General features: G+C 48.3%; 1 protein-coding gene across 2 annotated transcripts in view; it reads left to right on the forward strand.

Moving 5' to 3' along the window:
* Positions 1-3,767: 3,767 nt before the first annotated feature.
* The window catches only part of tnrc6c2 (trinucleotide repeat containing adaptor 6C2), a 47,407-nt gene continuing 30,579 nt past the window's right edge, over positions 3,768-20,595 (forward strand). For both annotated transcript variants that reach the window (XM_079159102.1, XM_079159103.1), the window contains exons 1-3: positions 3,768-4,514; positions 14,698-14,798; positions 14,998-15,019. In XM_079159102.1, the coding sequence (XP_079015228.1) occupies positions 14,736-14,798; positions 14,998-15,019 (85 nt within the window). In that variant the 5' untranslated portion in view covers positions 3,768-4,514; positions 14,698-14,735. The remainder of the gene's footprint in view (positions 4,515-14,697; positions 14,799-14,997; positions 15,020-20,595) is intronic.

The raw sequence follows: 20,595 nt of genomic DNA on the forward strand, positions 1-20,595 counted from the left end.
AAAAGGCGCAGCTGTAATTAATAGATGAATTCATTAGAAAAACAATGACTCAGTTTAAAAAAACACTCATTAACAAGATAAGGGGTTTGAAATGAAAACAGGGACGTTAATGTGTTGACAATGAGAGTGACTGCGTTCAACCTTGGGATGCTGTGAACGCAGTGTGTCTGTGCGTTTGATTGGGCGAATCTGCCGGCCTCTTTTCTTTTTTTTTTTCAACCACCGCTGTATCATTCCTCATTATTCTCTGACACACTCGCTCGCTGCCTCTCTGCCTCCCTCCCTCCCTCCCTCTGTTTCCAGCCTCCTTCTATCCCTCCCTCCCTCCCTCCTTCGCTGGCCTTTTACCTGCTCGCTCGCCTCGGGGGAAATTACCACAGCTCAGAAACGCTGTCCTACTGCACTGCATCGCTCCGCTCAGCCCTGCCTCCCTCCACAGCACACACAAATGGACACACGCACAAACTGTGGACATGTGCTCACTGTTTCTTCTCACTATTGTCCCCCCGCAATATATTATGTACTATACGGAGGCCCAGCAGTATGTGGAGGATTAGAAGCATCTTGTTGCCAAGGTCTGCTCCGTATTTGTATGCAAGACTCTAAAAGTGCGTCTGTGTTTGTATGTACATGCGGGCATGTGTGTTTTACTGCAGTGTGCATTCATTTCCCTACCTAATGGCTTTTATGTGTCAGACCTCTTCTGTTCAGGGTAATTCATTCTTTATTCTTAATGAAAGTTAATGAAAAGGACCCCTTCGCCTCTCAAAGACTACCATGCCTTCAGCTACGTGCACTCTGTCCTCATCTCTCGATGCAACGCTACAGACCTTGGAGATGAGCAGCTCAGCTGGGGGTTTTTTAACCACTCTTTGCTGTTGTTTAATAGGCGCTTCAATCACATTGGAAAACTCACAATGGACGTTTCAGCTTGATCGCACACAGCTCCAACTTGCTATCTATGCCTTGAAGTAGGCAGACTGGGAGACTCGCCACGCTGCGGTCTTCTTACATGTGCAGTTCGGGGATGGCTTTCATTCGGCTCCTTCCTCGGTCAGAATCACCGTCATGACGACCTCTTTTGCATATGTCAAGTCATGCCTTTGGAAATGTCACTTTGAGCGAGGCGGCAGTGGCTCGCTGTCTGCATTTCGATTACTCACATGCATTAAGTCCAGACTGTTGGGGAGGGCTGCGTATTCATAATCAATACCAAAATACTGACACCCCCCCCACACACACACACACCCCACCCCTTCCCTCCGACTCATCAGTCATTCTGCATCACACAGCAAACTATGAATGTCTTCTTCTCCTGCTAGAATGCAGTCACTGGGGAATGAGGATTTGAACCAAGATCTGCTTTTGGATTCAGTGCTGTCATGAAATGTTTGGCTACCCCCCTCAGATCATGTTTGTCTGGTTAATTCCACAAGATTAAACGTTAAGCATTCGGATAGGGGCTTTGTATTGGAGAGTAAGGCCAAGAAAGCGCGAAAAATTCATTTGATGATCCCATAAATTCTGCTAGTCTGTCATAAACTATGGAATCTATTTTGACTGCTGAGGCAAAATATGATAATACAGCCTGTTGGGATTCTTTTTATGTAATTTGTCTGATGACTCGTCTGCCTTTTATGAATCTGTGTGATTGTTAATGATTCTGGATGGACTTGCTTTCTCTCATGGGAAACACGTTTAAATGATAAAATGTAGCCACAGAGCACAATGCATTAAATATGCATGTAGCCACGTAACACACAAGTGTGCGAGTGTGTATTTGCGACGTGAGAGTGAAGCCAGTGCGCGGATGCTTTGCATACGAATCTGCGGTTTCGGTGTGTGCACATGCGTTCTTGTCTTGAATTTGTGCATGTGTGCGTGTCAGTCTGGCAGACTCCGGCGGCAGGCTTGAAATTAAAACCTTATGCGTAACGCGGCTCATGATTGGACTGGAATTAAAACAAAAGGCAGAGGAGCGCACTGAAAGGAGCAAAGGAAAAAAAATGAGAGAGGAGAAAGGGAGAATGGCGAGAGCAGGAGGAGGAGGAGGAGGAGAAGTGTATTGTCTGAGAGGGGAAGGAGTGAGCGATTACCTCTGCTGCAGTCCTACGGCTTGTGTCTGGGCTGCTTCCTATCAGAATGTCAGAGCGGACCGTTCCCATTGGCTCGCTGCTGTCAGCAGTCTGCTTAAATGTGAAAGCAATTGGGGAAATTGGTCGAGTCAAAGAAAACTATCTCAGAATAAGCCGTGAAGAGCCGGAGAGTGGATGTGTAGAAGGAAGTGAAGTATGTGTGTGTGTGTGTGTGCGAACACTCACGTATACACATACATGTCTGCACACAGAGACTCACACACACAGACACACACCAACATTAACACGCACACAGGCACCTGAGGAGCCTTTGATGGCTGAGATCATGTCAAACCACGTACCGTTTCAAGTCTCAGTTGTCCTTTGCGGTGCACAGATTTCCATCTTCATCTTTGATAACTCATGCGAGACTACATGAAGGAGAGTTTAAGCTAAATGAAGGTACTTTAGCTCGCAAATCACTGGAGTGATGCTTCAAGTATAAGGCACATTCGTTCGAGACCCACGTGGAACACAATTAATTTAGGTGGCATGAATGAACAGCAAATATCTGCATACAATTTAATAGTCTGTGATCTGCAGTGAACTACATATCCCTTCAGGCGTTTCTGAAGGCATTCCCCTTCTCCTCTCACCTCTTTTAACCCTGAGTATGGAACATCTGCTTTCTCCATTCAGTCGGAGCTTGCTATTTTAATAGCTCTGGGCATCTTGCCTTGAAAAGGAGAGAGAGAGAGAGAGAAAAAGTTTTGGGCCGGGGCCCCTGGCTTTCTCATTAGTAGTCTCTCCCAGTTGATGTATAGTAGCCCAGAGCTTTGCTGAAAGAGTTCTCACTGGTCAGACTTCCCCTTTGTGGACTGCAGCCTTGACCCCACCTCACTGTGTGTGGGTGTGTGTGAGAGAGAGAGAGAGAGAGAGAGAGTGTGTGTGTTTGTCTGTGCACAGAGCCGACATTTCCATAAGAAAAGAGCGCAGAGAATGGACAGGGGCCACACATTTTCTTTCTCCGAGGCGGCTGCAGACGCGGTTCAGGGGGTGCGAGGGCGACCTCATCCATCATGTTGTGAATAGCCTGGAATGATCGCCACATGTTTCTGGACATCATGTGATCGAGAGTTTCTTGACAAAGGTCATCTTGGGTAGAGAAAACTTAGCGTGGGCCCTTTAAGAGACATTTGAGTCTGCTCAGTAGAGTCCATGATGTAAAACTGCTTGTAGACGTTTTTTTAACTTATCTATTTCTGTGTCTCTTTTGCACTATTTCGGTCTTGAATTGTGGAGTCTTATTTCACCGTAAAGTATTTTGTGTCACTACAGGAGAAAGTGTTGAAGTAACTATTTGTAGGTACTTTCGTTCCCTGCAACATCATCCTCCCAAAATCCATAGCAGGATTATTTATAAATCACGTTTGTTTCTTTTTTTAAGCTCACAGTATTCGCTGCATGCTTCCGCCACTACATTGGAAATAAGAGCCGCCTGTCTGTGCATCCTCCGTGGACGCCGTGGAGGTCTGGCAAGCGGAGGAGGGCGGGGCCGGAGGGCGGCGGGCGGAGTCGGCGTCCTCCGTTTTGGTTGGTCGGGAGTGACGTGTCTGGAGGCACTTCCTGGTCTGCGTGCTCCCTGGGAGGAGGAGAGCGAGACTGCGGTGTTGTTAGTTTGAACAAAATGGCTGCGAGACCACTGTCAACGAGAGCTCACTGAACGCCTACCATGACCGTCCGCTCCGCTGTCTGGATCCACACAGAATGTATTTACCCGGAGTCGTTTCTCACTTTGCATTCGCGGTAGTCAGCCCGTCGCTAGTCGTCCAGCTGGCGACCTAAACAACAACAACAACAAAACATTTATTTTGCACTTTAAAACAAGTTGGCTGGCTGACGTGCCGTCGGCTCGCTCTTTTACGCCGATAACCGCCTGATTTTTTTTCTCCGCTTTTGCAAAACCTCGCAACGAGTTACAGCGTCGAGCAGCTGACGCATTATTTCGCTGCTTTTGAAAGTCATTTGTATTCGTGTTTGGGGTTTTCTGTTGTTGTTGTTTTTGTTGTCAGTGGCGTTTCGTTCGCCTCCCCGCCCCCTCCCCCCATTATAGCGTGACGTTTTAACGAACTGTTTTTTCGACGATTTTTTCCCCCGTGTTGGTTTTGTTCAAAGCGTGAATTACCGTACCTGCTGTGTGTGTGTGTGTGTGTGTGTGTGTGTGTGTGTGGCTGAGGAGCCGCTGTTTACCTCGCGATCTTGTCACCAGTCGGCTTATCTTGCCAAGTCCGACTCTTAACTGCGACTGAATCTCTGCTCCATCTCTTTACGGGTAACTTCAGAAAAGACATTGGAGAATGCTTTTCTGCATCTTTTGTTTTTTCCTGCCATGAACCGACTCTACACTGAAAGCTGCCAAAACTGTGGTTTAAACGCAAGGTAAGTGTCCTATTCAATGCTCTCCTCTCGTGCGATAACTTGATGAATGCCGCTGATGCCGATCAGTGTTTAAAAAAAAACCCCAAAATGTGTCCAGAAGCTAGTTGCAGTGTCGCATAAATAACGCTAATCAAACTAATGTCACATCGCGACGTTGGTTTTTGCAGGGCATTGGCTAACCCGTGGCTCTATGAGGCAGCCTGTCTCCGTTACAACCACTTACGACGTTAACACTACAGCAATCAATGTCAAGTGTCGCGTAATTAAAAACAGCCATTAACACCGACCTGGGCTTATTTGTGGTGTCACCGTTAAGCCATTTCCTCACAATATTCGTGTAGCCTGGGCTCGCTGTGTGTGGATCTGGTTCAAGGTGTTTCTGAGAGGAGTCCCCTGCCATCAGATGAAATGAGGAGCAGTGCTTTTATGTGACGCTGGATCGATGAGAAAAGATTTGATCCGGTGGTATTCTTCTCCCCTGTGCTGCTTTTGGGACATTCGTCGTGGTCCATGACTGAAATGTAGTTTTGTGTTTATTTGAACGTTGGTAACTTTTCTGTTATATCACAGCTCTTTCACGATTGGCCGAGTGGACAGGGAACACACTCGGTACATGTGAGCGTGTGATGTGATGGTTTCTCCAACCGACTGAGAGAATTGCATTGCCCCCCCCCCCCCCCCCCCCATGTATCTGTAGTAATCAGGTTAGAGGTAATGGTGATTGGCTTTAATCACACACTGTTATCTATAGCGTGATCGGTGCCAGTGTTACTGTGTTATGACAGCAGGACGTCTCGTGCCCTGCACGTAGAGGCTGCGGTGTTTCCTCAGTGTGACACATTTTTTTTTCACCCGATCGTTCCGTTATCACTCCTCTTCACTCTTTGGTTCATTCTGTAGCGTTATCGCATCCTGCATCTTGCACACCATTGTACATTCCACTATACTAATTCCAAGTAATATTAAACATAACTGTTCTGTCCCCCCCCCCCCCCCCCCCCCCCCTTCTTGATGAGAAAGCTGGAGATACTGATTGAACTGTCGCCTTCCACCCCCCCACCCCCCTCCCCTCCTGCATCCTGTCCCCAGGCACTGGAGTATAGCTTTTAATATCTCCTCCGCATGTCTTAATTGAAGTACATAATTTCCTGTTCAATTTCGAACCCCCCCCCCCCCCTCCTCCTCCTCTCTGACATCTCTGTCACCACTGTCTTATCTCTATCGTCACACGCCAGTGAGGTGATGAAATGAGAAATGCGTGCGTGCGTGCGAGCGGCGGCACACACGGCGCGTGCATTTGCAGTCGGCTCTGGAGACTGTTGGGGCTTTTATTTGCGCGTACGGTTACATTCACGTGTGTGTGTGGATGCAGTCGTGCCCGCTCAGTGTGCATGTCTTGGAATGTATAGTCGCAAGTGTTGTGTGTTTGTGTCTGAATCGGCCAACGAATGCGCACGTGGAATGTTTTTGTTTTTTTGCCATAGGAGCACATGGCCATTTAGGTCAAGCTCACAGCCAACTGCAGTTGGTTAATGCCCTGCAGTTGTTCAGGTTGTGAGCTGCCTCATGCATACCCTAAAGTACCCAGCTGATTCCCAGACACACACACACACACACACACACACACACACACACACACACACACACACACACACACACACACACACACACACACACACACACACACACAGAGCCCTGTTCTTACCCAGTGTCAGGGGTCCTCCTCCCTGCCATGCACACGCCCGTCAGTCCAAAAGTCTGAAGAGCACACAGTAAGGGGGTGGCCGTGAAAAGATTTTGCAGGGGCCCCTGTGCGGAAAATGAGTGAATAGGGAGAAAAGAGAGACCTAAAGCCTGGTAAGAGGGAGGAGGGAGTCTGCTAGTTTTCTGAAATACCACACAGTCAGACTCACCCCTTCCCAGACGTAACTGCTTTAGCACCATAGCTACCACTGCAGCCACAGCAGGTGGCTTATCTGGAGGGCACCAGGTCAAATACAGGGTGTGTGTGTGTGTGTGTGTGTCTGTATAGGCCTTAGGTCACCGGCACTGGGGGGGGGGGGCGGGGCAAGACGTGTTGTGTTTTGCAATGAAGATGTCAGCACTGCTTCTCTTTTTGAACCTTGTTGCAAATGTTTTGTCTACAGAGCAGTATGAAAGGTTTGGCTTTGTTACCTTTTGGTTCTGAGGGGAATGCATAAATTACCCACCGGGAGACACACACGGGTAGCGCTGATGGAGGGCATGGAATGTCTATGAACGCACGCCAACATCTGCAAATCCACACACAGAAATTGCACAGAGCTCTATAAATGATCTCCATCTATGATTGGTTCTTTCTCAGTGCATCAAGACCCAAAATGAGAAATGCAGTCTCTCACTGGGGCCCAGACTCCATGAATTACATTACTACTTGTGCCATTTTGGCAGCGCACTTGCAGGGAAAAACCCATAACCCACGTTGGCTCTGGATGCAACCAGGCTGTAGGCTGTTGGCATCCAGACGTTGTTTTGATTAGAGTGTATTATTACAAAGCCACGAGGACAAACCCTCCATCCCCAGCTCCTTATCACCGAGGAGGCGGGGTCGTTTGTTTGAAGGGAAACTGAAAGCCGGCCCGTCTGACCCTTTGCAGACAAAACATGGCCGGTCCGGTCCTCGGGTTGCTATCATTAGCCTGGTTTCCACTACAGGGCTAAATGTAACTGGAGTGAGCCTACTTGTCTTCTGTCACTGTATCCCTTATAAACAGTGTTGGTTCTTCAGTTTAGAATGTTAATTTATGCACATTAGTTAGTGTATTACCCCCCCCCCCCCCCCCCCCCCCCCCCGCCCCCGGGGACTGCAATATCAAACAAACAAAGTTCTTTCCATCGCCCGTCAGACATTTTGTGTTTGCTCTGGTAAATCCCACTTAGTTGTGCTTTGGAAAAGTGGCTTGTGTCGTCTATCCCTTCTCGCCGTCATTGACCTTAGCCCAGGTCTGTCCGCGGTAGTCACTGAGCCGGTGATTATGTGGCTTTTCAAACCACTGGCACAGTGCTGATAGATAACGCGCTTAACACTGCCGCAGGGTGCTGCTGCAGTAGAGGGGGGGTGGGGGGGGGGGGCAGTAGAATCAGCCGGATTCAATGGGAGGCTGCCAAAAGCTGTTACCTTCTTCCTCTACTCTGTGGATGACTATTTTGAAGTCAAAGGATGGGGGGGATATAAAGACTTGCCAGCCAGTTGTGTTTGGTGTGGCAGTTGTTTTAGATGAGGGGGGGGGGGGGCATGTTGACTGTGGTGTTGGCAGTAGTAACCATAGGTTAGCCAGGAAGCCAGGCATAGTTGTAGTATTAGTGACCGGGTCTACACGGTTTACGCAACATGGGTTCTGACACTAATCAGCTTTGGAATGAGACGGGGATCTCGTGTTATGATAGTCATAATCTTATCTGCCAAAGTGGACCCTTCCAAGTGTGTCAAGAGTGTGAGCTGCATTCACTTTTCTTTTTTTTTAATATGGTAAAACAATGCATAGTTCTTGAGAGGAAAGGTAGTATAGCTGCAGTCCCATGTGAAGGGCAGCCACCGGGTATGTTGTGGTGACCAGCAGTACTCGGGTTCACCTCCTGCTCCAGTACATTAGTATGTCATATACATGTAGTATGTCATATACATGTAGTATGTTATATACATGTAGTATGTCGGAAGAGGTATCGGAGCGTTGTAACCAAAGAGTCCAATGTGTGTTGGGGGGGTCCGTGTAACCCCCCCCCCCCCCCCCCCCCCCACCTTTTTGTCCGACTTGTGCGCCACCGGAGGGGGCAGAGCTTAAGGGGGCCCCACCAAGGGTAAGCCAGGCCCGGGGTTGCAGGCAGTGGGGGGGGGGATGCCAAGCTGGAACTGTCGAGCCGCTTGCCTGTGAGTCTTGGCAGGGGTCCAGGGGAATGTTCAATGTGCCCGAGGTTAGGTGGGCCCCCCCCCTTTCCCAACCCCCTGCTCTGTGTCGGCTAATTGGAGGGACGTGGGGAGAAGGAGAGGGTCCGTCACATGGAGGATAACGGAGAATATGCAGGACTACAGTGTTCCCTTTTTTCCTGCTCGGCCGAGCTGGTTATGTAAAAGGACTTAGGCCCCACGGCACTTCCAAAGCCTTCTGTTACGTCTGTGTGAATAGCACCAGCATGCTCCGCTCGCTCCTATGATGAGGCCATGGCTAGTAAGCTCAGGCCATTATACATATTTTTTTGCTGTCAATGGGAATGTTTGTTTTATTGCCATAAACAACTCGAGTGCAGTCGATGAAGTTCAAGTGTTGTCATTCAGTGTGTTTTCAGGACTTAGCTGGAGATGACCAACAAGCCCTCTCTTGTGATGTTGGAGTTGTGACCTCGTTAAATTGCGGGAAGATTAAGTTTTAACAACAGCCAGAGTTTGACATAGGCTCATTTTTTGGTGATTAAGACTCTGAGTAACTGAGGATACTAAATAATTTGTCAAGTAAGCTTTTAGCCTGACGCATCATCATATTGTACCTTCTTCACTGATGTTTTGCTCCCAAAATTGCTGTGATAGTATTATCTTTATATTAGGAACTACTATATCGACATGATATAAGATATTGAGAGGGTAGGTCTTGGGATGCCCATTCTCAGTAGTACAATAAAGCAAACCTAGATCATTTCTTGCTCAACATGGAAACATGTCCACGCTAGCTTTCCCTGGTATTTCTACATCTCTACCGTCCACCTTGCAGCTTCACAGAGGGGGCCGTTACTTCCATCCGTCTCCCTGCTTTGTCATGTCCTCGCCTCTCTCCTCCGAAGCTATTTCCGACTCTGTGTTATTGCTTACGCTGTTGACTGACGTGTATATAGGCCTGTACGGTTAGCTGCAGCCTGATATACTGTCGGCTGAATGGTGATCAAGCTGCAGTTTGAATCGCAAACAGCCAATCAAAGCTCTTATGTGGCCTCTTCGGCACAAATTTCGAGGAACTCAAGGTTAATCATTGTATTAACGCTAATAGCTCCTCATAACTATCCAGACCTTCTTTTTTTTTTTTTGACAGGGAGTCACCTCACAGCCTCTATGCTGCCAGGCGGCTGCACAGATTAAAACAAATAAGCAAAAGATGCAGGCGTACGCAGACCACATTTACTTCTTCTCGTAAAGCACAAAGCAGTCACAAGTACAGAGAAACGCACACACCGACGCTCTCGGCTTGACAGCGTCTCCTTGAATTCAATAAGCTTTGGCTGCGGTGCTGGCGGGGAGCAGGCCTGCTTGGTCTTGTGCGTTGTGCTGTTTTTCCTATTTAATGAGCTGCCATCGTGTTAAAGTTTCATATCGACTTGGCAGAGGAAGCAGGCGAGACACCGAGAGCTAATTTTCTGGAGGCAAACCTCAAAGCTGTTATTTATAACACAGGTCTGCCTCTCTCGCCATCTGATTCTTTGACACTCTCTCTCTCTCTCTCTCTCTCCACCCACCCATTTGCCCTCAATCAGTCCCTCGTCTACGGACTCTAACAACCAAGAATATTTCTGCCACAGCCCATTGAGCAGGTCCGGCCTAGTAGCAATAGCGTGCGCTGCATGTGTCTCCACGAGGTGCTCTCCCCACCTGCTGAAAGCTGTAGCTGGTTTGCACCGAATGTTCGCTAACCAAGCGGCCGGCGGCGAGGCTGTCGGCGTGACCGCGGGATGGAAACGCGCACAGCAACATTATTGTAGCTCGCTTATCAACTGTAGAATTTACAGGCCCAACACAAATGCACACCCACACACACACACGCACACATTTGTGGGGAGCGGTTGAGGTCGGTAGTGGGTTTTGAGGGATTATTCCCCAGGTACGGATGATAATGTTCCATGTAATAAGGCTCTGGAGAGCCCTGTGGCTTCCCCAACGCCACAGGAATGGGCGGCTGGCTGAATGGTGATGTTGGTGGAGAGTGGATTTACCACATTCCGTGGCCACGGACCTGACCATATTACTTTTGCTGAGAGAGGAAAGTCTCTCCTTCCTCCTCTCCCCCGTGCTTTGTGATTGGTGTTGTGTCTGCGGTTGATCTGACAGCCTTTTCAGAACACGTGAAGCTGCAGGTTTTCCAGCTCCAACCCCCCCCCCACACCTCTCTCCCTCCCCTTTCGAGTTCTCTCCCGGTGTCTCTCCCTCTCCTTTTGTCTCGCTCAGTCTTCACACGAGCGCGGCTCTTTCTACTCCCCCTGTTATTCTATTTTTCTATCACCCTTGCGTGGTTTTCCCCATCACCCCTCGCTCTTCTCTGCATCTCTAGATACTAGCGATCAAGGTGTGCGGATATTTTGGTTCCTCTTTCTCTTCCCCCGCACACGCCCATCTCTCCTCGTCTGCCAGCCTCAATAGTGCAGTCCCCCCCCCCACAACTCCTCCACTGCTCCAGTGAGGATTCTTTCCCCTCTTCCAGTCTTTCTCTCTCCTCTCTCTCTCTCTGTGCCCTGTCTGGTTCTCCGGCGGCTGTCGTTCTTAATTGGTGTTGCTCTGCGTCTGCTTTCATCCTCCGCCTGTTTTTTCCCGTCCTCTCATCCCCCCCCATTCCCATCTCCCCTTCTCCTCCTCCCACCTCCCTCTCCTCTACATCCTTGGCAGAAAAAGGGACAGGCATCAGACAGACTGCCTCCTGTTTGTGTACATCAAGCTTCCGTGTGTGTGTGTGTGTGTGTGTGTGTGTGTGTGTGTGTGTGTGTCTGTGTGTGTGTGTGTGTGTCTGTGTGTGTGTGTGTTGTGAGTTTCTAGCCCCCTCGTTCCCGTACAGTGTGTTCCTGTTGTCATGCCTCCTCCTCTATAGCTTAAGCCCTATAGTCCCGGGGTATGGAGCTGTTTCTGTGCAGCACAGGAAGAGAGGATACTGCCTCATAATGCAGTTTCTTCACAATGTCCCAGCGGCCCCAATTTTGGGATGTTTTTCCTACTCAAGTCTGTTTTCTTAAGAAAAGCCAGTAAAGCCGGGCTCAGACGAGCCGGGCCGGCCCCCCCCCCCCTACCCATTCGCCCCTCCCAAAATTCAGTAAAGAACTCTGGTCTGGGACCTTGGGGGGTACCGTGTTCGACCCACGTTATCTGATAATGTGAGGGGGTTACAGATCCAACCTTAAACCACAAGTTTTCACGGACTCATCAGGCTTAAAGCAACTGCCAGCTTTGCAAACAGTAGCTACTTAAGTCTTGGGACAACACACTGCTGCATCTTGGACATGTCGATGAGCTAGCTAACATGATTCATGTCCAAAAAACCAATGCATGAAGCATATCATTCTTACTTTTAATTGAGGCTAGCCTACGGTTTTAGTATTCATGCTAAGTTAAGCTAGATGTACCACGCATTCATTTCTGTCTCCGTTGGCTGTGGTGATCTAAGCCTCTTTAATGTAAGGAAGAGGCTGAACGACACGCTGGTGCTGTGTAGGTCAGTAAGCCTCAAAACGGGACATATTTTTGCCGAACTGCAGTGGCACACTGCCAGTGAGGGTGAACCTGATGCCGGACGGCAGCGCAGGAACACCCCGGGGTCATAGCGGAGGACGTGCTGGTGTCAGCAGCACTGAGTGAGGGGGAGGTACGGTTATATGTGGGGCAAAGGAGGTCAGGAGGGAAGCTAAGTTCGGCACTGGCTACGTCAGCTCAAAAGACAACTGTTATCTACCAGGCTGCTGCCACCGTGACAGTAAATAACAAAAAAAACAACCGTTTAACCAAAGGCCTTCTATATTGTATTGACATCTCTGGAACGAGATAGATAACAAATGTAAAGCCGTATAGAGGCTCTGGCTACATCCACACTAATACGTTTTGCTTCTGCTACGTTTACGCCTAGCGTCCATGCTAATCTGGTGTTTTCGAAACCCCTAAATGTAGACTTTTGAAAAGCGCTGCTGACCCAGATTCAAGTTTGCATCCCGATTTGGTCTTATCGGTCATGAAGCTCCCTTTGCCTGATTCGTCACAACCCCGTCATGTGACACTTTACCGGAAGAAAACAAATGACATCAGCTCCGACCGCCAGTTGGTTAATTCAACATGGAAAACGAATGGCAGGCGTTGCAGACCTCGTCGTCTATAGTGAGCAGCTGCGGTAGAATTCTGCATTTCATAACAGCGCTGCTGCTGCCGACATTCGGAGAAGGCATGCTGTGTTATCAACCTGCTTACTTTGTTGCACCGGCACGCTCGTGCCCAGTGTACGTGAATGGTCACGTGATGCACATCATTTTCAGGCGCGTTGGCATGGATGGAGATTGTGTGCACGGAGAGCAGAGAGATCAGAACAGTAGTATTCATGAGGGTGTAGCCTCTGTCACTAGCAACTGATGGCGACATAAAAAAAAAAGAATCTAGCACACAGTGTTGATAGCAAAAGCCAGTTTCTTCCCGATTGTACCCTCCCCCCCTTCTCTCTCTCTCTCTCTTTCTCTCTGCCTCCCTGCCCCACACATAATTTGAGCTCCTATTTATTACCTGAGGGCGGCCTTCCCCTAGCTGCTGAGATAGCACAATGACACACACACACACACAGACTCCTCAGTATGAAAAATAGGACTGTGTGAATGTAAGAGAGATAGGGGGAGAGAAAGAAAGCGTATTAGAGAAGCAATGAAAAGGGGAACAGGGAATGAAGAAGTGCAAAATAAACCAACTTTCTTTCATTTCACCCTGCTGCCATGGCCGCTAGTCTGGTCTTCTGCTGGGTTTGGCTCTAAACTCACCGTTGATAAGTGTTCAATGTCCGTCTTCCTCCGTCTCTCTGCCCATCTGTATAGTCCAACCCATAGCAAGAGAATGGGAGTATCGCCAGATGAGTGACATCTTTGTTCAGCTCATTTTGTGTAGCCAGTGCAGCATTAAAGCATGGCGGAGCTAGCCTACAGCTGGCGAGTTAGCTTCATTGCTCTCTTTCTCTCCCTTACGGCCGTAGAGACATAACACCACCACCAGGGAGTCTCTCTGATGGACAGCTCCATCCTCCTGCCGGTGGGCAGCACAGTGGGAGGCGGGCCTTTCATTACTCTTCTGTTATGAGCGTAATGGTTCATTCATACATTCAGGATTTGATTCATTTCCAGGCCCAATCAACGTAAGGGCTTCACCGGAGGAGTTCCATTATCGATTAATCTCTCAGCTTTTTGCTCTGCTCGTTTTGTCTGATCAGCACTTTAAAATCATAATGATATCAACCTTGAACCAGTAAATATTTATCATTTGTACTTGATAAATTGCTATTAATTGTCGGACCACATTTGGAGATCATACTTTAGCTATTACGCTAACAAAGTCCATTATTAGGTGAGATGATCAACCAACAACTGTTAAGAAAAGGACACACACTTGGAAATTCAGTACAAATTTTAAGAGAAAGTCATGTTCTTTAAGTTCACAAGGAAGAAGTACAATGGCTTATTGTATAAGGTGTGTGTGTGTGTGTGTGTGTGCACTCTTAGCAGGATGGCCAACAAATAGGAACTGACCATTATTTTAGACTGGCATGAAGATGAGTGATTGTATTCGCACATTTTGGAGAGTGGTATCATTGATTTGATATGGCGCAGTCCTGTTTCATAGATTAGTGTCCATTGCACTTAGTGAAGCGTCAACACACACACACACACACACACACACACATTCAGTCCCTCTGGCCCAGCTCATGCCTCTTAATAGTTTCCAGGAGCTGTCACTAAAGCTGAGCCAAAGGAAAGACGGACTGAAAAGAAGCACTTAGTTTCCGTGGCCCCTCGGGCTATCTATCTAGCTAGTTTGACTCGCGCCCACTGGAAACACTTTTTCTTTTTCTTTTTTAAAGACCTTGTTTCCTATTCTGTCAGTCTGTTGGCCTTTTACGTTGTCGTCCTTTTAATCCCTTCCCCCTTTTTATCTTCTTGCCATGTCCTGCTGTCTTTAAAGCAGCTCTTTACACTCTCACCGTTCTCTCTTTCTCTGTATCTATCTCTCTCTCTAACTCCTGTGTGCCTCTTTTTTTATTTGACCGTGAGGGAAAGTGTTTCTCAGAAGCACCTGACATGATTTTTGTTTGAGGTTGATGATTGTGAATTGGCTTAAATCAAAAGGGAAGGGGTTGAAAGTTAACATGCGCGATATTTCTCACCAATACCAGCCCTTCATGTTTCATTCATTGCTCCCTCTCTTTTTCTTTTTGGGCAGCTGAGAGAAGCTAGCGACCGAAGAAAGAGAACCATTTGATGGAAGAAAAGAAAAAGAAAAAGCAAGAAGAAAAGACCAAGACGGACGTCGCTCAGAAAAAGGTGACGATGGACTTTTATTACAATCGGTAGCAAACAACTGCTGACTTCAGCGGCTGAAACACGATCGGATCACTTTGCTCAGCAACACTAGTCCTTTTACTCTCGAATAAAGTCTAGAATTTAGCACGACGCTCTTCATTTTAGTCACAGGTTTGAATGAAGTTCCTAAATCCTTTTCCTCTCTCTTCTCTCCCTGCAGGCTGCCGATCAGAAACCCAAAGGTGAGTGTCATGATCACGTAAACTGCCCCCCTCTCATTTAAAACTACATTCCAACCACTGATCTGCATTAATCAGCTCTGATTAACAGCACACTGACCCGTAAAGACACACACACACACACACACACACACATTATTCATGCATTACACACACATAGCATTTAACATTCTCGTACACAGATGGACACACACGTTTTGCACATGCATGCACAATTGTGCCGTTTGACTCTCTGTTTCTCGAACACACACGTACACACACACACACACACACACACACACACACACACACACACACACACACACACACACACACACACACACACACACACACACACAGAGAGCAGAGCAAATACAGTGGAGTGTAATGCAGAGCGATACAGAGTGACGGCCAGTACGCCCGCAGCGCCAGGCAGTGAAGCGTGAGGGCACCAAGACAGCCCACTGAGTGTGGTGTGGGTAAAGAGGAGTGGGGGAGGGGGGGACAGAGGAAGAGTGGAATAAAAGAAGGGCATGGAGGTAAGCTGAAAGGCACAGCGAGTGAATCTGAAAGAACGGTGTCCTCGCGTGCCCTCGATGTCGTCTTACGACGCTGAAATAGCTCTTAAAGGAACACCGCTGTGAAATGGATCTTTTTAGATGTTTACGAAACAGCTGGAGTTGCCGCTGCTGTCCTCAGTTGCTTTCAAAAATAGAAATGGTTGTACCCGTGATCTTTCTTAAGACATCTATATATATCAATACATTCAAAATAAATGAACCACCGTGTGAGCGAGTGAGCCGGGGCCCAAGCAGGAGATCCTTGAGTCCACAGCTCCTCCGTGTTTTGCCCTTTCCTCTTCCTGTCTGTTAGACCTGGATCTTCATGCGATTCCTGCTTTTACAGTTGGAGATGAAGCAATTCATGCAGAATAGCTTGAGATGAGGTTTTGGCACGATCGCCCACATAATTTGAGCAAGGTGGCTACCTTTTTTTTTATTTTTTAAATCCTCCCCGTGGACCCTCCAGCAGTGCGAGCAACAGCTTGGCCATCTGGGTGTAGCTGTTGGGCCTTTTAACAAAGGTCACCACGGCTCGCCTCGAACTATGACCCCGTCTATTTAATTGCCCTCCCTGTGTGTGTGTGTGTGTGTGTGTGTGTGTGTGTGTGTGTGTGTGTGTGTGTGTGTGTGTGTGTGTGTGTGTGTGTGTGTGTGTGTGTGTGTGTGTGTGTGTGTGTGTGTGTGTGTGTCACCAGCCTAGACTGTGAGCTCGGCCTATTATCCAAGTTTCAAAGCCTCCACTCAAAGCTAGCTGCTTCGGATTTGAATACGCATTTAATGCCACTGTCCTTGTGCTTGAGTGATTTTTTAGATGGAAATAAATTCAGACCTCTCCAGGCGTCGTCATAATTCAGTCCAACATGTGTGCGCTCTCTCTGTATGCACAATACTCTGTCACAAATAGTATTCAAAGAGCAACAGAGAACTTAAGGAGAGAAGAAGAATGTTTTATTGTGTCGAGCTTCTGTTTTTTTTTATTTTACTGTTATTTTACACAGGGCAGAGTTGCTTTTCCAGGAACGTCCTGCTTCATAGTTTACATTCACACCTGGAAGCTGTCTTTTACAACCACATTCTTACCTTTACTTGGAGCAGTTGGGCTTTAAAGGCCTCGCTCGACGGTGCGATGGTGGTGGTTCGTCGAGACTGTTGACTGAGAAATGGCTGGTGAGTGTTTTGTGGTTGTCAGACGGTGGAAAACCTTGTATTTTAAACATTCAGTTGTAGCAACAGGGCAGTATTACAACAGTGATTTTTTAAATTTTCTATTTGGTTTGGCTCTGTGTTGCAGCACGTTGGAACTGAAATGAAGTGAGCAGACGTTTGGTGTCTTCCCCTGTGGTGCTCGTATTGCTTGGTTCAGGGACTTTAATTCGGGTGGAGGTCAGGTGACTGGCATTGGTTCTGGTTTGGCCGTTGAACATCGCGTTTACTGTTTCAGTTCAAACCCGATGTGCCCGGATTAGAGCCGAAGCAATGGAAAGCGTTATCCCAGCCTTCATACTTTCTGATTACAGTGTGCGACGTGTTACACGCGGGCTGTACCAAGTGTCGCTGACGGGAGCGGCAAAGGAAATGCCGAGAGTCAAGAGGAGGAGATATTGAGAACTCTGCCTGTGAGAGAGGCCCACGGACAGGGCTACAGCTCCCAACTAGAAAGATGGAGGAAAAGGAAGGAAGGGAGGAAAGAAAGTAATGAAGCAGTGAGCACTTTAGACGAGTGCCAAAAATGACCATTGGGAGTCAATGACGGTGCTCATATAGAATAGGGCTAATGACGTGGACATTTGTTTTATGGTATGTTTAATGAGAGATAGAGCGAGAAAGGGACATAGAATGAGAAACTAATTGTGTGTATGTTGGCGGCGCTCATGTAGACCGAATGATAAAGAAAATAGGGCGGAAGCCTGTTTGAAGACTAATCGTTCAGTGAGCCATCAGGACCTCTGAGTTTGCTCACTACCTCCCATCGGCAATATCTTTTAAAATCAAGCGGAGTGAGTTTTCATCCGTGACACTAAATAATAGAGGTGTGTGTGTGTGTGTGTGTATGCAGACAGGGAGAAAATCAGTATGCGGTTGTGATTTGTGTCTCTCCATCCATATCGGAGAATTTTGCCTTCCTTATACACTCTCAGAAATTCATAGACACGTGCACATTGCACAGCACCTCCCCCACCTTTCAACGCCTTTCTGTGCGTTCCTCTCCGCAGGCCTTCCTTGGTCCCAGGCATTTCAATTTGTTTGCGGTAATCGATCTCGGCCTGGCGCGCGTTCATATGTATGAAAATGAGATAAAGCTTCGGCACAGCGGAATTAACTCCTCTGCCCCCCATTAGGCATGGAGCTTCTCCGAACGCAAGGCTTCCAGGAGGCACACACACACACACACACACACACACACACACACACACACACACACACACACACACACACACACACACACACACACACACACACACACACACACACACACACACAGACTGGACCTCTGATGCAGGGGCCCTCCCTCCCGGTCCCCATTACCTCAGAGGGATGCTGATTATTCTCCCCCATCACAATCGCTGCCGCCACTGCAATCACAATCAGTCAGTTTGACTGCTACACGTACCTGACAAAAGGCCACACAGAGGAGTGCGCGAGGAGTATCTGAAAAGCGAGTGTTCTGCCGAGCAATATTAAAAAGGCATGCGCATTCCTCCCGACAGCGACTCGGAGCCTTTCAATCTGCTCTGCGACTGAAGGAAACGCTCACATTTTGGAATCGCAAAGCAGCACGGGCCATCGCAAGCGCGTGCGCACACACAAATAGTATTCAGGTTCGCAGGAAAGTTACACAAACAGGCACAGGAAGTCACAATAAAACCACAGTGCGTCCGTCGCGTCCCCGCACCCCGATAATCAGAAAATCTGCTCGCGTGTTCTTCCACTGCTGAGTGGGTGGAGAACAAATGCGATGCCTGTCTCTGCCTCGTCCCCCGACTCTCCTCCTCACCCACAGGCATACCACATCTGAGGAGAAGCCCTGTTTGCACGGTGTCACGTTGGTGATAACTGCATTATGTTGTTTTTTTCAAAGCGCTCACAAACACGAGTGCGTCGTATTCTACGCCGTTGGATTAACTCGTAATTTCACATGCTATTAATTGCGTCAACACTTTTGAAAAGGCTATTTCATGAATCACAATCTAATTAGAGGCCAATTTGCTTTAGCATTCGGGCTGCTTTTCCCTTCTGTTAACCACAATTTACAAACACTCCATGAATTAATAGTGAATAGCTTGTGAATTACATCCTGTGGATTTATGACTCCCAAGCATAATTTCTTTCTCTCATACCCCCCCACCCACCCCCCTGTGTGCTCACCCGGCGTGCATGTCAAGTGGGAGAGGCGAGTGAAGGATGGAGGGGAGAGACAGGGGGCAGAGAGAGAGAGAGGAAACAAGAGGGGAGTACAAACTCAAACAATGCTTCCCTCTCTGCGCATTCGTTGTTGTATGATCACTCACAAGCTGCTGACAAGCGAGCCCATTCGGGGACTCTTGCCCCTCCCCCGTCACCTCCTCCTCCCCCAACAGTGAGCCGCTTCATGTCAAATATCAGGGCAGATTAATAGGATGTAGCTCGACTGATATGAATGGCGATTCGGCCTGCGCTTTGAAGCAAAGGTGTTCACCTACTAAGACTTGGCGGTACGCCGTCATAAAGGGGCTCCTCCCACTCGTCCCTCTGGCCATAGAAACCAGTACCACCTTACAGGTTGAATTTGACCCTGTGAGGTTATTTCAGTGGATGGTTATAATGCTATATGTTATATACACAAACGTGAGAACTCACATTGGTTGTGTTCCCTATGCTCTTTGTCCCCGGGGCTCTGACTGTGGGAGAGCCCATCTTCAGCCTTAACAGGTTTAAGATAGCACGCGTCATGCTTCATATCTATCAAGTTCAAAAGACCTCTCTCTCCTCAGGCAGTGGTTGCCCTGAGGCACTGACCTCGGACGGAGGTGTAGCATGATCCTGTTAAGCGAGTTAGCAACTATTAGGCCCCCCCCCCCCAGAAAAAGGGGGGGGGGGGGGGGGGGGGGTTTGTCCGGGCGACTCATAATCTTAACAGGCTGGAGAGGCACAGCTGAGATCAACTACCAAGAAAAGAGCTGAGAGAGAGAGAGGGGGGGGGGGGGAGGGGGGGGGGTCACTAATTAGAGAGAGAGGGTGAAAGAGGCGTGTTATGGGAAGAGGTCACTGGAGGCACAGGCGAGGGGGTCACGAGGCAAATGGAGGTGCGTACGGCAACTGTCAGTCCCTATAGCAACGAACCCCCGTTATAGGAAGGGTGAGGGGTGAGAAATGTTTGCCTTTTTTATTCTGTGTGCGAGCGATGGTGTTTCTGTTCCTCTCCACTAATACTGACAGATGGGACCTCATAGAGGCGCACCCACTTGACCCTCCTTTGCCTTCTGTGACCGAAAAGAGAGTCAAACGTGTCTTTTGTGAAAGAGAATGTAGTCGGCAGTATCGTGGACCAAAAGTATCGAGTAGTGTGATGACTTCCATAGGAGGGGAGGCAGAAATGAGCAGCGAGCCCTAAATCTGCTTTGCAGAAGGAAATGAGGAAGCGTGGTCCGGAGAAGGTCGTGAATGTATTTGTGCCTCTGCCGCCATGTTGTTGTGATGCGATTTCTCCGACCAAAACCTGGTGGATCCTTGTCTCACTACTTTATTTAAACTAAGGCACAGAAACGCTTCTTTTCTCATAAGCTAAAAAAGAAAAGCATTGCGCCACACGACCGCGCGCCTCTTTAAAATCACTCCAGCAGCATGTGTACAATTGTTGTACACAGACAACACGCTGCATATCCCTTCCTCCACCTCGTAGCTTTTATTGGATCAAGAAGTGCACCATTGTGTGGGGCATACAGGCCTGTGTGTTGGCTACATCCCTCCCCCCCCTTCTATTAACATGGCTGCATAATAAAGTGGCTCTGCAGACAATAGACAGAAGGGATGTGGGAACCTGCGCCGCCTGGCACTGAG

Source organism: Pholis gunnellus, assembly GCF_910591455.1.
Source record: "Pholis gunnellus genome assembly, chromosome: 5".
Lineage (NCBI taxonomy): Eukaryota > Metazoa > Chordata > Actinopteri > Perciformes > Pholidae > Pholis > Pholis gunnellus.